At 37.4% G+C, this 15,232-nt stretch overlaps 1 protein-coding gene across 3 annotated transcripts in view; it reads right to left on the minus strand.

Moving 5' to 3' along the window:
* Window positions 1–15,232, minus strand: part of cacna2d4a (calcium channel, voltage-dependent, alpha 2/delta subunit 4a) — a 158,754-nt gene that overhangs the window by 35,194 nt on the left and 108,328 nt on the right. For all 3 annotated transcript variants that reach the window (XM_047389098.1, XM_047389097.1, XM_047389095.1), the window contains one exon: window positions 11,499–11,560. In XM_047389098.1, the coding sequence (XP_047245054.1) occupies window positions 11,499–11,560 (62 nt within the window). The remainder of the gene's footprint in view (window positions 1–11,498; window positions 11,561–15,232) is intronic.

Below are 15,232 nucleotides of genomic sequence, written 5' to 3' on the forward strand. Positions count from 1 at the left end.
GTCACAGATGCGCCAGCAAGACGTGCACCAACAATTTGTCCTCTTTTGAACTCTGGTATGTCACCCATATTGTTGTGTGCATTTCAATATGTGCTCTTGTGTTCAACTGTGCTCTTATCCTGCTAATTGAACCTTCACACTCTGCTCTTAATGGTGCAATGTGCAATCAATGAAGACTGGCTACCAGGCTGGTCCAATTTAGCCATGAAACCTCCCACACTAAAATGACAGGTGTTTCAGTTTCATTGTCCAACCCCTGTACATGGATGGATGGATAAAAACACTAAAGTATGTAAATTGCCTTTCTGTCACAAATGTTTTACTTTCAAAACAACCATTATAAGATGGTATATGATATAGTTATGGATATATTTTATCTTATCTCACAAGCTCAGTAAACAGCAACAAATTAATTTATTTTCTCTGCAGAAAATATTTTACTGTCACAACAACCATTTTTCAATTTGGCCTTTTCCTACTTGTGGTATCATTGCTCATGTCTGTTAAAGTTGTGATAGCTACAAAATGACTCAGTATTATACAGGTCCTTTGCATCTTCTTTTCAGACCAAAGTGTCCAAATGCTAAATTAATTTGGTAATGGAAATGGTAAAACTGAAAAATCTGATCAAATATGTTAGAAACTATGTTTATTTTGTGGTGTCAAAAATGCTTGGGTTTTTTTGGGTGCTGTTCCATCTTTAACAACAAAAAAAAAAACAATTTCTAATTTTCTAAAACTATTTAATCTTCATTACAGAGTTTGTAATTTAACATTTTGGTGTTTATGTGCAGCTATATAAAAAAAAAAAAACTAAGCTATATAAGTATTTCTTACTATATTTTCATCTGTATGTAAAATTATTGACCCTCCTGGAATTGTAAATAATGCAGTGTAGGTTGTCTCTAATCCTGTTCCATAAAGCAACTGAGATTGATCCATGACACACTCGACATTTCTTGGAGTAGATGGTAAAAAAAATATACATATGCTATCTTTTATTCTCATTCCTATCACTCCAGATGGACCCCCCGCTATATCAAGCTTCTGTCATACTATGGTGTGGAAGATGTTTGGAAGCTAAAATAATATAAGATATTCAACGTTGATGTAGCCCCATAAAATTCCATTTTTGAGATTTATTCAAGATAGGAGAAAAAAAACTAACTGCTAATATCGGAATCAGAATCAGAATCAGAATCAGAAAAGCTTAATTGCCAAGTACGTTTTTGGACATACAAGGAATTTGTTTTGGCGTAGTCGGTGCAATACAATACAAATTAAACAGTATAAACATCTCTACAATATCATATAAATATATGTGCACAGTTTTAAGTGAGTGAGTAAATGTAGAGCAGTATAGGATGCCAGAAGTGCACCATCATAGTCTTTGGCAGGTTGAATTTCTTCAGCTGCCGCAGGAAGAACATAATCTGCTGGGCTTTCTTGATGAGGGAGCTGATGTTTGGCTCCCACTTGAGATCCAGGGAGATGATGGTTCCCAGGAAGCGGAAAGATTCCACAGTGTCAATTGTGGAGTCACAGAGGGTGATGGGGGCAGGTGGGGCTGGGTTCTGCCTGAAGTCCATAACCATCTCCACTGTCTTTAGAGCGTTGAGCTCAGGGTTGTTCTGGCTGCACCAGTCCAACAGATGGTCCACCTCCCATCTGTACGCGGACTCGTCACCATCAGAGATGAGTCCGATCAGGGTGGTGTCGTCCACAAACTTCAGAAGCTTGACAAACTGGTGACCCGAGGTGCAGCTGTTGGTGTACGGGGAGAAGAGCAGAGGAGAGAGAACACAGCCTTGGGGGGAACCGGTGCTGATGGTCAGGGAGTCAGAGACGTGCTTCCCCAGCCTCACGCGCTGCTTCCTGTCAGACAGGAAGTCAGTGATCCACCTGCAGGTGGAGTCGGGCACACTCAGCTGGGAGAGCTTCTCCTGGAGCAGAGCTGGGACGATGGTGTTGAAGGCAGAGCTGAAATCCACAAACAGGATCCTGGCGTAGGTTCCTGTGGAGTCCAGGTGCCGGAGGATGAAGTTAAGGGCTAAGTTGACTGCATTATCTACAGACCTGTTGGCTCTGTAGGCAAACTGCAGGGGGTCCAGGAGGGGGTCGGACTAATATAGACAAATCATTAGCATCACAGGACTGCGTAAACCAAGTCCAGTCAGCAGTTTGGTACAAGCCAAAAAGGAAGACAAAATAATGTTAAAAAAGGTGCAAAATAAGACCAAAACTGATTTTTTTGCAAGCTAAACTACATGGAAAATTATTTACATAACCCTGAACATACTATCTCTATCATTCAGCATGGTGGAGGCAGCATCATGATGTGGGACTGCTTTTCTTGCGCAGAGACAGTAAAGTTAGTCAGAGTTGATGGGAACAGTCAGTTAAAAAGGCAATACTTTCAGAAAAGCTGTTAGATGCTACCAAACACTTCAAGAGTTCATCTTTTTGCAATGACATCAACATTAAAGTTGTGATGGAATGGTTTAACTCAAACCTTATGCATGTATTTAAATCCTCCAGTCAAAGTTCAGACAAGGAATCCAATTAAGAATTTTGACTCAAAAATTGATCTTCTCAAATGCTTTCCAACTATTCTGACTTAGCATGAAATGCTTTTCAAAAGAAAATGGGAAAACATTAGTCTCTAGATGTGCAAAGCCGGTAGAGTAGGGTTGGCATGACACAAAAATGTCATACTACGTAAAATTCTCAATATCATTGTAGACCATCCAGAAACCTTTTACTTGAAAGTATTGAGAACATTCTAATAAAGATAAAAATAAAAAAATAAAAAAGTTACAACACAACATTTTTATTGAGTTAACCGGTGGAACACCCATTTAAAAAAAAACTTTTGCAAAACAGTAGACTAGCTAACACCTTCTAAAAGTGTTGTTATTCTTGATAGAAATATGGACCTTAGCTCAGTTGTGCAATTAATTGTAATCTCATTCATTCAAAAGCAGTCTAGACAAGGATCTAGTCCATCCAAATGTATTCAGCTGCAGCCTCATTCAGTTACTAAGTTTCTAGACATTTTCCTCAAATGGTCTTTAGTTATTAACTAATTCCAGAAGGGTAGGTTTTCATTGGTTTTGACTAGAGTCTGCTGGAATTGTCAGCTTCAGTCTGGATTCACCATTTGTTAACCATTAAAATGTGTTCTTTAATGTTTTATTTTTGACCATATTAGCTATTCTTCTTTTACTACTCAATAGAGACGTAAGGGGAGACGCATGCGTTGCTCACTTCCGTGCATCCATTTGTAGCTGCAATGGGACGGAGTCGTTGCACGGTGCACTGTTGATGAAAGATTGAAACACCTCAACAGAGGAACCAAAACTGGTGTAACACTGCAATAAGGCAGTTAGTTACTATGCAATCAGTTAGTAGCTAATATTTAAACAGATGTTTAGTACTTCACACACATGCACATGTAGGAGCTTGACTGACATGTTCAATTCCATCTCTAATGTTGGCATTGCAGTGTTGTAGTACTACTTCACGTTGTGGCCACTGCTCTGTAGCATAGCTACCATAAGGGGTTGTTGGGATCCTATAACTTTTCCTGTTCTTCGGCTTCACAGACATAATATCTCCTAATAACATTTTTAGTTTTACTTTTTTAACTAAATTGGGTCGGAACGTTATCTTGGTCCTCCAAGATGAAAATGGCTCAGTTCGTACTGACTTCGACACAAGTTTCAGGGCTACACAATATTTGCTATCACAATATGTAAAATCCGTTTCGCACAGAACTGCTTGGACTGAAATAAATATTAGCTAATTATATAAACACAATGCATTCAGGTTCCCTATAACAGTAATGTATTTGGTGATGCTTATTTTTTAATGCTTCAGAAATTTTTTTATTGTTTCTGTGTGAAAACAGCAGATGTAGCCATATGCAAATTTTTCAATGAAGCATGTTGTTCAGATCGAAATAATGAATTTAAATTCTTTACAGCAGCTGGATAGAGTTGGATCTGTTTAGTTTGTACATTAAATTTGTTTTATTTATGGCAAGTCATAATATCACCACAATATTAGCTAAAATGATTGTGCATTGCATGTTTTCCTAATATCATGAAGCCCTAATTAGTGTCTTTAAATAATTAATAACTTAGGATCGATTTTGTCAAACTATCTATTATCTGGACAACCCTGGTAGAGCTGACGCATACCTCCAATAACTTGCAGCTAAAACTGCTGACCCAGGGGGGGCTGAAGACAAACACAATCACTTTTCTTTAGATTTTAATTGCAAAAACATTGAAAACAATGTATAATTTTCTTTCAACTTCCCAATCATGTTCTACAGGGGTTGGACAATGAAACTGAAACACCTGGTTTTAGACCACAATAATTTATTAGTATGGTGTAGGGCCTCCTTTTGCGGCCAAAACAGCATCAGTTCGTCTTGGGAATGACATATACAAGTCCTGCACAGTGGTCAGAGGGATTTTAAGCCATTCTTCTTGCAGGATAGTGGCCAGGTCACTACATGATACTGGTGAAGGAAAACGTTTCCTTACTCGCTCCTCCAAAACACCCCAAAGTGGCTCAATAATATTTAGATCTGGTGACTGTGCAGGCCATGGGAGATGTTCAACTTCACTTTCATGTTCATCAAACCAATCTTTCACCAGTCTTGCTGTGTGTATTGGTGCATTGTCATCCTGATACACGGCACCGCCTTCAGGATACAATGTTTGAACCATTGGATGCACGTGGTGCTCAAGAATGGTTCGGTAGTCCTCGACATTTAGCACAAGTATTGGGCCAAGGGAATGCCATAATATGGCAGCCCAAACCATCACTGATCCACCCCCATGCTTCACTCTGGGCATGCAACAGTCTGGGTGGTACGCTTCTTTGGGGCTTCTCCACACCGTAACTCTCCCGGATGTGGGGAAAACAGTAAAGGTGGACTCATCAGAGAACAATACATGTTTCACATTGTCCACAGCCCAAGATTTGTGCTCCTTGCACCATTGAAACCGACGTTTGGCATTGGCATGAGTGACCAAAGGTTTGGCTATAGTAGCCCAGCCGTGTATATTGACCCTGTGGAGCTCCTGACGGACAGTTCTGGTGGAAACAGGAGAGTTGAGGTGCACATTTAATTCTGTCGTGATTTGGGCAGCCGTGGTTTTATGTTTTTTGGATACAATCCGGGTTAGCACCCGAACATCCCTTTCAGACGGCTTCCTCTTGCGTCCACAGTTAATCCTGTTGGATGTGGTTCGTCCTTCTTGGTGGTATGCTGACATTACCCTGGATACCGTGGCTCTTGATACATCACAAAGACTTGCTGTCTTGGTCACAGATGCGCCAGCAAGACGTGCACCAACAATTTGTCCTCTTTTGAACTCTGGTATGTCACCCATAATGTTGTGTGCATTTCAATATTTTGAGCAAAACTGTGCTCTTACCCTGCTAATTGAACCTTCATACTCTGTTCTTACTGGTGCAATGTGCAATCAATGAAGTCTGGCTACCAGGCTGGTCCAATTTAGCCATGAAACCTCCCACACTAAAAGGACAGGTGTTTCAGTTTCAATGTCCAACCCCTGTACTTTGTATTAGACTATGACAAAAAATTACTGTAAAAAAGATGAAGTTTTGTGGTTTTAACATCACAAAATGGCAAATATTGAGATGGGAATACTTTTTCAAGACACTGTGGATGCAAACTGGCTGTCTCATTTATGTCTGATGGTTGCTCTGTATATTGGGAATGACTGTATGTGCAGTAACATAATGACCCTAACCCGTGATGGAAGTACATGACAGGAGGATAAGATGATTATGTAAGCTGGTTTAGGGAGAAAGAGAGGATGGAAGATAGGAAATGAGGGAAGGGGTGAAAATGAGAAAGAAGGAAACTGATAATTAAAATAAAATGGTGGAAAATTAGGAAGAAAAGGGGACAAGAATAATGAAGAATGAAAATAAGTTTCTGTAGCAGACAAATTAAGCAGAAAACAAATCTACTACATTATACTGTTGAACTAAGCATGTGAAGATGGACATAATGACCACATTGGCACAGATGGTACAGCATATGGTCACTGTTAATCTGACACATTAACACTAACAGACACAGATAAAACACTGCCTTTTTCACATCTCTTAACACACACCAATGTATGCATAGAGAAAAACGCATGCCCTGACACACAAACATAAAGTCACCCACACACAGAGCCACACTGCAGTAGCCATCCATCACCTAATAGCTAGCCAGAAGCTCCAAATGGCCTTTTAACTGCTGTCATTTCCAGCCATGGGAGCAGAGGAGGAGAGGGACCGAACCATCAAACACCTGCTACTGCAAAAAGCATTACGGTAAATTAGGCAGATTTTCCCAGTTCTCTTGAAGGTGTGGAAGGTTACTCACATTTTTCACTTCGGACCATTTCTGCAACTCACTGCACAACATGAATGTCATTAAACAGTTTTAATGACGAAATCTTTACACATGGTCTTATAGCTATTTTAAGCACTCCTCTATTGGTGAGAGCAGTGAGATGAAACAGTACATCAGGCTAAACTAAGTCTAAATGCTATTATTATAATTATCAGCTAATGAGGTAGAAATAATGCTTTTAGTAGATTAGTAAATAATTTGATTTCAAGATTTAGCATAATAACAGCCATATATATTAGTAGAAACACTCAGTGGACATTTTATTAACATTAAAATTAAACTCTTTATTCATCCAACAGAAAACTAAAGTCTTTAAACCACAATGCCAACATCAGAGCTTCTTGGGGACTAAATAACAAAATGTTAAGAAGGTGAAAACAACTACTAAATTTAAATTTGACACAACTTAACCAATATGATTTTTTTTATTTTACTAGTCACACCCAGGCATGATAATGGCCTGACTTGTAGAATCAAGAAATCACTTTAATTGAACCTGCCTGACAACATGAAGTAAACCAAAAGCAACACATCATGCCCTCATCTAAAGAAATCCCAGAACAGATGCTAAAGTCAATAACATCTATCAGTCTGGAAAGGGTTACAAAGCCATTTCCAAGGCTTTGAGACTCCAGCGAACCACACTGAAAGCCATTATCCTTTAATGCAGCAAAACATAGAATGGGGTAAACACTCCCAAAAGAGGCTGGACTACTAAAATTTATTTCAGGAGCGCATCGTCGACTCATCTAGAAAGTCACAAAAGAATCCAGAACATTTAAAGCACTAAAGGCCCCATTAGCCTCAGTTAAGGTCAGAGTTTACGATTTAGCAATAAGGAAGAGACTGGGGAAATTAATTAAAAACTTTCTAATGATCCCAAAGACCTTTAACAAAATTTTCTTTGGACCGAGGAGACAAAAGCGGGGAACTTTTCGGATAGTATGTCCCATAAGATCTGGCGTTGAACTAACACAGCATTTCAGGAAAAAACAAACCAATGCAATATGTCAAACACAGTGGTGAGAGTGTGATGGTCTGGGGCTGCTTTGCTGCTTCAGGAGCTGGGCGACTTGGAGTAGTTCATGGAATCACAAAATCTGCTTTCTACCAGACCGAATGCCCAACCATAGGTTCCAGATCATAAGCTCCAGAGCACTTGGGCTATGCAGCAAGACAATGATCCGAAGCACAACAGGAAGTCAACCTCTGGGTGGCTTAAAATACAAAATGTTGGTTTTGGAGTGGCCTAGTCAAAGTCCAGAATTGAAACCCATCCAGATACTGTGATATGACCTTAAACAGGCTGTTTATGCTCCATAACCCTTCAGTGTGGCTACGTTAAAATAATTTTGCAAAGAAGAGTGGGCAAAGATTCCTCCATGTAAGAGACTAATTTCCTGTAAATGCAAAAGGTTGCTACCCCAAAGGTTGCACAACTAGTTATGATGTTTAGGGTAAATTACGTTTTCACATAGGGACAGGTTTGCTTGGATGGCTTTATTCCCTTGATAATAAAGTTCCTTGATTGAAAACTACTATTGAAATTTTCATGGTTATCTTAGTCTAATCTTAAAGAGAAAAGTTTGAGAATTAAAAACAGGAAGAAGAGAGAAAATGTGTATGACAAAAACATTTCCACTGCAGAGTTGAGCTTATCATTTAAAACTACATTTGTTTGCACTGCACAAGCATTCATCATTAAAAATATTTAACATTACATTTAGCATTTCTCATTAAAGTCGCCACAATAAACTTGAACTTCAATATTCTACAAGGGGAAAAAAAAAATTTACCACAGGGAAAAAGGAATAAAGTTAGTATTAAAGGGCTTAATTCAATAACAGAGCGAGGTAGCTCCTGAGGTTTAGAAATGTCTTCCAAATAATGATAGTTTTTGTTTCAGACCAGTTTAAAAGGTAAAGGTAAAATACTTCACTTTAATGATTTTTGTACAAACAATGAAGCTGTGCTTTTAACTAAGTTCATCTCTTTCCTCAGGTTGTTTATGGAGGCATGGTGGAAAGTAATGAAAACTGTATCACATTTGACAAACTTTTCTTGAGAAATTAATTTAGCTGAAAATGGCACCATAAAGTTTTAATAATCCACACTAGCATTGTGCATCTAAAGACTGTGCATCTAAATATACGCTACTTCAAGAAGCCGATACATCATCAGTTCCTACTAATTCCTACTATGCAAATAGATGTCTTAATATAGCATTTATCATTTTTTATGCTTGTTAAGGAAAAGCCTGAATATATTGGTAAATGTACCCCAGTGAGAACAAAATCTACATTTATAAATTGAAAATGCATTTAGATTTCTATTGATCTATTGCCAAATATTAATAAATAAATTAAATTAATAAATAGTCATCTGTTTTTTAGACATTTGGATATTTAACAATAACATAAAAAATAATACGAGATATAATTACACAATAAAAACTGAAGAAACAACCTTTTAAAATTTTTTGTACGAGGGAATTAAAATTACACCCCCACCAACATTTATTCCCACTAAAAATGGCTAACCCTATTTCACACAGACGTATCACATTGCCTTCATATTATTAGTACACTCTTTCTCAGCATTTTTAATAATGAGTTTCCTGTTTAAACCTCAGACACTTAGTTTGGTGTGCAACAGACTGTTAAAGTGAGAATGAACACCAGGATGAGTGGGAAAGAGCTGTCTGATGCCTCTGGATTTAAAGAAACCTTTAAAAGAACTTGAAATCCGACATTCAACTGTGTGGAAAATAACCTAGAACTGGCAGAAATTTAAAACATCTGCCAACATACCCACGTCTAGACATCCAAGCAAGTTCACACCCACAAAAGACCCTAGACCTTAAAAGAAGTCTAGAAAAACCCTAAAATGTATCCACGAAACATACAGCAACCTCCTGTTAGAGTTGATATACCTATATTTAATGTCTCTACGCTGTGAGTGTGTGAAACTGAAGTCAACTTCTTCGTTTGTGTACACAATCTCACCCAATAAAGCTCATTCTGATTCTATTCTGATTTTGATATAAAGGTGCACATCTACATTCAAAGACTGCACAAGTATAACATCCGTGGAAGGTATGCAAGGAAAACTTTAATTGCTAAGAAAATTACAAAGGCCTGACTAACGTTTGCCAGAGAGAATGTAGAGAACTTCTGGAATAATGTTCTTTAGACAGATGTTTGGTGTAAATGAAAGGATACTCACCTGTGTCAAAATGAGGTGAGATTCTTCCATGTATCCATGCATAAATTAATTAAACCCTCACAGTCAAAATCAATAAAATATAAATCAGTAAATATTCACATTCTGAGGCTGTGAAGGCTGGGAGGTCCATTCGGAGTCATGCTATTAATTCTCTTTTCTTTTGCAGAAGTGTATCACTATGATTTAGACAAAATAAATGACATATGATGAAATGAAAGATTAATCTTTAGATAACCAAATAATTAATGATCATACTACATGTTTAAGATGTCATGAAAAAGACAATGAAGGATGATTTCTTTAAAAATCATGTTAAACATATATCAATAATTGTGGATGGAATTATGGTTTCTACATTTATGATTGATAAATAGAAATGCAATAAGGTTTGATTTTTTATAATAATAAGTGATTTTAAGGGATTTTGTTAATCAACTATACGTGTAAGAGAAGTACTGACAATCACTTGGGATGTATGAATAAAGATGAAGTTGAATTAATGGTTTTAAACTGTAAGTGAAGTAAATGCTGTAACTAAAAGTATGAGCAGCAACAATATTGTAAGAGTTAAAGCCCCTGTTTAAGAAGAAGTGTAATGTTGAGTGAGACAGGAGTAGAGTGGATGCTGAGCAGTACAGTACAAGGCTGATGACTGAGGAGAGCGCGCAGGTCAGAGGAGAGGTCAGCACACGGTTCAGGACTAGTGTGACCAGATATCAAAAAAACTGAATGCGGGACAACAAGGACACATTAGCAACACTAAGATGATGTCATAAAGTTAAATTTAACAAAGATCTCACAATAAATTCATCAATCTCTGCTTTGCCTGTGCACAACAATAAATTAGCACAAAAAAAAAATACTTTACAAGCTTTTAAAGTTTAACACTGTTGATCTGAGCTGAATGGCCATGGGACCATAAGAAATGAGAAGGTTTTTGCTGACGTAGAGCAGGGAAACGTTAATAAAACGTAAGAGCAACTACATCAGATTTCAGGACCACAATGGCCGGAGCGGGTCAAAAGGAAATATAATTTTACTATTTACAAATTATAAACCATGACTGAAGGCTGAAAGAAAAGAAAAATGACACATCAGCTTTCTGAATAACATGCAGGCAGGGTGCTGTATCTAATAACATCGTAAACCAGCTGATCACACATAAAATCAGTTGTTCAGACACACAAACATTTCCACCAAAACACACAAAACAATACCACCATGACACAGTGTGTTTGGTTCGGGAATTTATTGTCCTTAAGCGAACCTGCCTCTGCAGGAGGAAAGAGCAGGCAGAGAGCAGCTACCCGTAACAAGACTGCCTATATCGGATCAAACGGGAGAAAGTCTCTGAATCTCTGGAGCACAAATGTCCAATATCCAACCTAAAACTAACTTCACTGTGGTCAAAAGTCCACGGCTTTGCTTTAAAGTTCTTTTCCTCATTATTGCCACGGCTGAGACAAAAACGTCCTCATAAGCCGAAAATTGTAACTTCTTCAGCAGCGTCTTTCTTCTCTGCTTCTCCTGCCACATCCCCCTCACATTAAAACCCCTGGGTCTTATTTTAGAGGTTCTGGCTGGACTGTCATCTAGATAATTTTCCCAGCGGATAATTTTATACGTGAAAAAACATATATAAGACATTCTTGCATTTTTTCCATGTCTCCCCCCCAAAGAATTTACTCTCTGAAATTTTCCTGTTTATTGTTCTCCCAAAAAATGTAATGGGATTTTTGCCTCTGGGTACAATACTGATATTTGATCAGATTGGTCCCATCTCTAAAATAATAATGGCAGTGTGTCATCTGAATGGTCTTACCTGTGCAGCAATGGCTCTAAATTTGGATTCAAGAATCTCCAGAGTCATCTGAACCCCAACAGCTGTAGAGATAATAAAAAGACACCAAAATGACAGATCAGTTATGTACAACTGCAGAATAAAAGTTTCACTGCAGGACTAATATAGGCAGTGGCAGCCTTAATTTAATAATAAAGCAAGAAAATATTTAAGAGGTTAGGAAGGTTGATGGGTAATTAAACTGAGGGACTTCAGTGCATGAAGCAAGTATAAGATCAAATTGTGCTTAAATAATAGTTGCTAGAGATGAAAACAGTACATGACTTTATTGTGGTGCATTAAAAGCTGGCCTAAATAAACTGATTTGAATGCAGTAAATAAACCCAAAAGCATGTTATGTTGATATATTATTTACACTGTTCCTACACATCAATATGTTTCCAAACAAAAAAGATTTTTCTGGCACTTTCTCTAACAATACGAACATCTGAGTAGAAAACATTAAACTCGACGATGCAATAACAGTTGTAAGAATTTATTATGTTATAATTGTTTTGTTTTCAACAAATCAAGGAAAAACTCAGAGCTGAAGTTTGCTTCTAATTTGCATGGTGGTAAAGGGCCATACCACAGCTTGTTTTGGTATCTAGACTAATTTATGTCAGCTCCTATTTAGAATCTATGCTACTTAGGCTTGTCAAATTAGGACTAATAGCATCAATTTTTTTATGGTTTTATGTTAATGCTTTTGTTTTTAATCTAAAAATCGCATATTCAATGGTTTTCTTTCTGGCATTGAAACCAGACCCAGTTTAAAAACTAAACATTCAGTTGTCCTCAGCTGGATTCTGGAGTGTGCATTTAACTTTTAGTCATGAGTTAATAACTCCCAAAGCAAACATTTGATGGTTAAAATGGTAAATAAAATTCAGACTAAGACAAAAGAAAGATATTAACCGATATAAGAAGCACAATGCTTTAGGAAATGTATGTTTTACATTTTAGAAAATACAATGAAGTCTGGAAACCTAAATACTTTCCATACATATCCAGACCTTACAAATTATAAGAATAAATGCTTTTCCAGACTTTAAAAGTGACAAGGAACCCTTTCTTTAAGTAATTGTGTGTATAGTTAGATAATACCTTTAACCCTGCAGCTATAAAAAGCAAATTAAAGTTTTTAATCAGGCACTTCAGAAAGGGAACATCTCAGGTTGGATGAGAAGAAGAGGTCCAATAGTGCAGATCAGCTCTGAAGTCAGAACTCAACTTACGAAAATCCGTTTACACTCACTGGCCTTCAGAGCCTCCACAGCTCAGTTAAAATATCCTATTCTTAGACCGTGTGTGTTTGAGTGCATGTGTGTATCTAACGCCTCCACAACGCAGTCATCTCAGTCATAAAATGTAGAGAATTAGTGTCCGTTTGAACAAGTCCCACACAAGCGCAGAAATATGCACACAGGGGCGAAGTGATTGCTTATGTCAGCTTAGAGCTGTATGTCTGTCAGCATTTCAGGCAGCTTGGGGAAAAAGAAGCCATAATTGCACATGTTCCCAGTGCACACATACTGTAAATACCACCCACACACATTCACAGTAAATACACATTACTCTGTGTGGAAAAACATGACTCTACGTATTAGCATCAGAGACCCTGCATTTTCCTCCCAGTGTGCCTTGGGTGCCCACTTAAAAACACATATGCCAACCCCCCCTTACACACATATATAGTAGGAAACATACTGTGCACATCCCTAAAGTTTAGCAACACTGACTCATCACTTTAAGTCATTGAGGTTTATGATTAATATGCAGCATCCATTTTGAGAGCATCAATTAACCTGATACATACATTATTTTGGATACTTTTTAAATTCTAAAGTCAGTATTTGTTGCTTACAAGAAGCTTATTGTAATATTTAAAGTTGACTTTCAAAGTTTTTTCATGGATTTTGGCTGTTGTTACTACTTTTCAGCCCAGTATGTCTACATTGCCTCACCAAAGCATGCATACCCCCTGAACATTTACACAATGTGTCATGTTACAATCACAAACTTCAATGGCTCTACCAGCCTTGGATATTTGGAGACTGGAAATATTGTCTATTTCTTTTTTGCAAATTAGCTCAGGTTCTGTCAGATTGGAAGAGGATTGTTTGTTAACATCAGTTTCCAGAGCTGGTTACAAAAGAAAAAGAATGCTATCATTTCGCTGGTTGAATGATTCAGTACAGAACGAAAATAGTGTTGTGGCACTGACAAGTTATAGCTGAAAACGGGTTATCCACGAAATAATCAAGTACAGGAAGAGCATATCTGAAGTGCTTTTCACTCTTTGTCTGTTTTGGACTTTTATTGCCTTTCATCTATTTGTTGTAGATAGAGTTTTAGGTCTGACAACTGCACAACATGCTGTCAAGTTAAGGTACATGGACTTTATACCCCTGAAACTTTTCCATATTTTGTCACAACTACAAACTTCTCTCTATTTTAATGGAATTGTATGTGCTTGGCAACACAAATTAATGCACAGCTAATTAGTTGGAATGGAAGTAATGCATGATTTTCAAATAATAAAAAAAACAATCTAATAAGTGTGTTGTGCGTTGGTGTGTAGCCTCTTTACCCCTCAATAAGCTTCAATGCAGCCATTTATCTTCTGAAATCTCCTACATAGTAAATGGTCCATTTGTGGACCATTTAGGCTTGTTTTGTGAATGTCTCAGAAGTTTGTTAGAGAACAATTAGTGAAGAAACAACTTCATAAAGATCAAGTTAGACAACAAATGAGTTAGGGTTAAAGTTGTGGAAAAATATATCCCAAGCCCTGAGCATCTCATAGAGCATTCTTCAATATATCATGTGGAAATGGAGTGTAACACAATAGCAAACCTACCAACATGTGGTAAACCACCTACACTGTAAGTCTGGGTATGCAGAGGATTAATCAAAGAAGCAGCTGGGAGGCCCATGGTAACTCTGCAGGAGCTGCATGAGTCCACAGCTCAGGTGGTAGAATCTGTGGATAGGACAACTATAACTCATGCATTCCACAAATGTTGGCTTTATGGAAGAATGAGATCAAGCACTATCTAGAAAACTAGCACACCATCCCCACTGTGAAACATGGTGGTGGGAGTATGAAGCTGTTTGGATGCTTTTTTTCAGCAGATACAGGGAAATTCATTTCACACATTAAAAAAGACAAAATATTTTCCTTTTTGCTTTTTTAAATATATTTTTTCCCTAATTTTCGCACCTTTCAAGACCAAAGTTTTTCAGCCATTATTTTTGATTATTTTGTTGCCATCAAGCAATTAAATTGGAAGCTGTAGGAGGCAGATTTAGCCTGAGAACTGAACATCACTTTTAATTAGTTTTTCAAAATGCCACTAGGTGATGAGTTTCAGATCTGTTATAATATAACCGCAGGCAGATCTCATTATTTTAGAAATCAGACAAAAAGTTCTATCATAAGATGTTTACTTTGGCTCCTTTGAGCCTACTTTCTCCCCTCTGTGTCCTCATTTTTTAACAATCTTTGGAAAATCAGAGTCGAGGCTGTAATCAGTCTATAATCAGTCACAGACAGGAAAAGGTGTTTGTCTGATTGCAGGGATGTTTATCTGCTCTGACTTTTCCTGGAAGATTACTCAGTTACATTTAAGATATTTAGTGCCTATGGATTAAAATTCACAAGTCATTAAAAGCAAAATGTTCATATTTGACCTGTTTTTTTTTATATCAGT

This window comes from Girardinichthys multiradiatus, chromosome 17, assembly GCF_021462225.1.
Source record: "Girardinichthys multiradiatus isolate DD_20200921_A chromosome 17, DD_fGirMul_XY1, whole genome shotgun sequence".
Lineage (NCBI taxonomy): Eukaryota > Metazoa > Chordata > Actinopteri > Cyprinodontiformes > Goodeidae > Girardinichthys > Girardinichthys multiradiatus.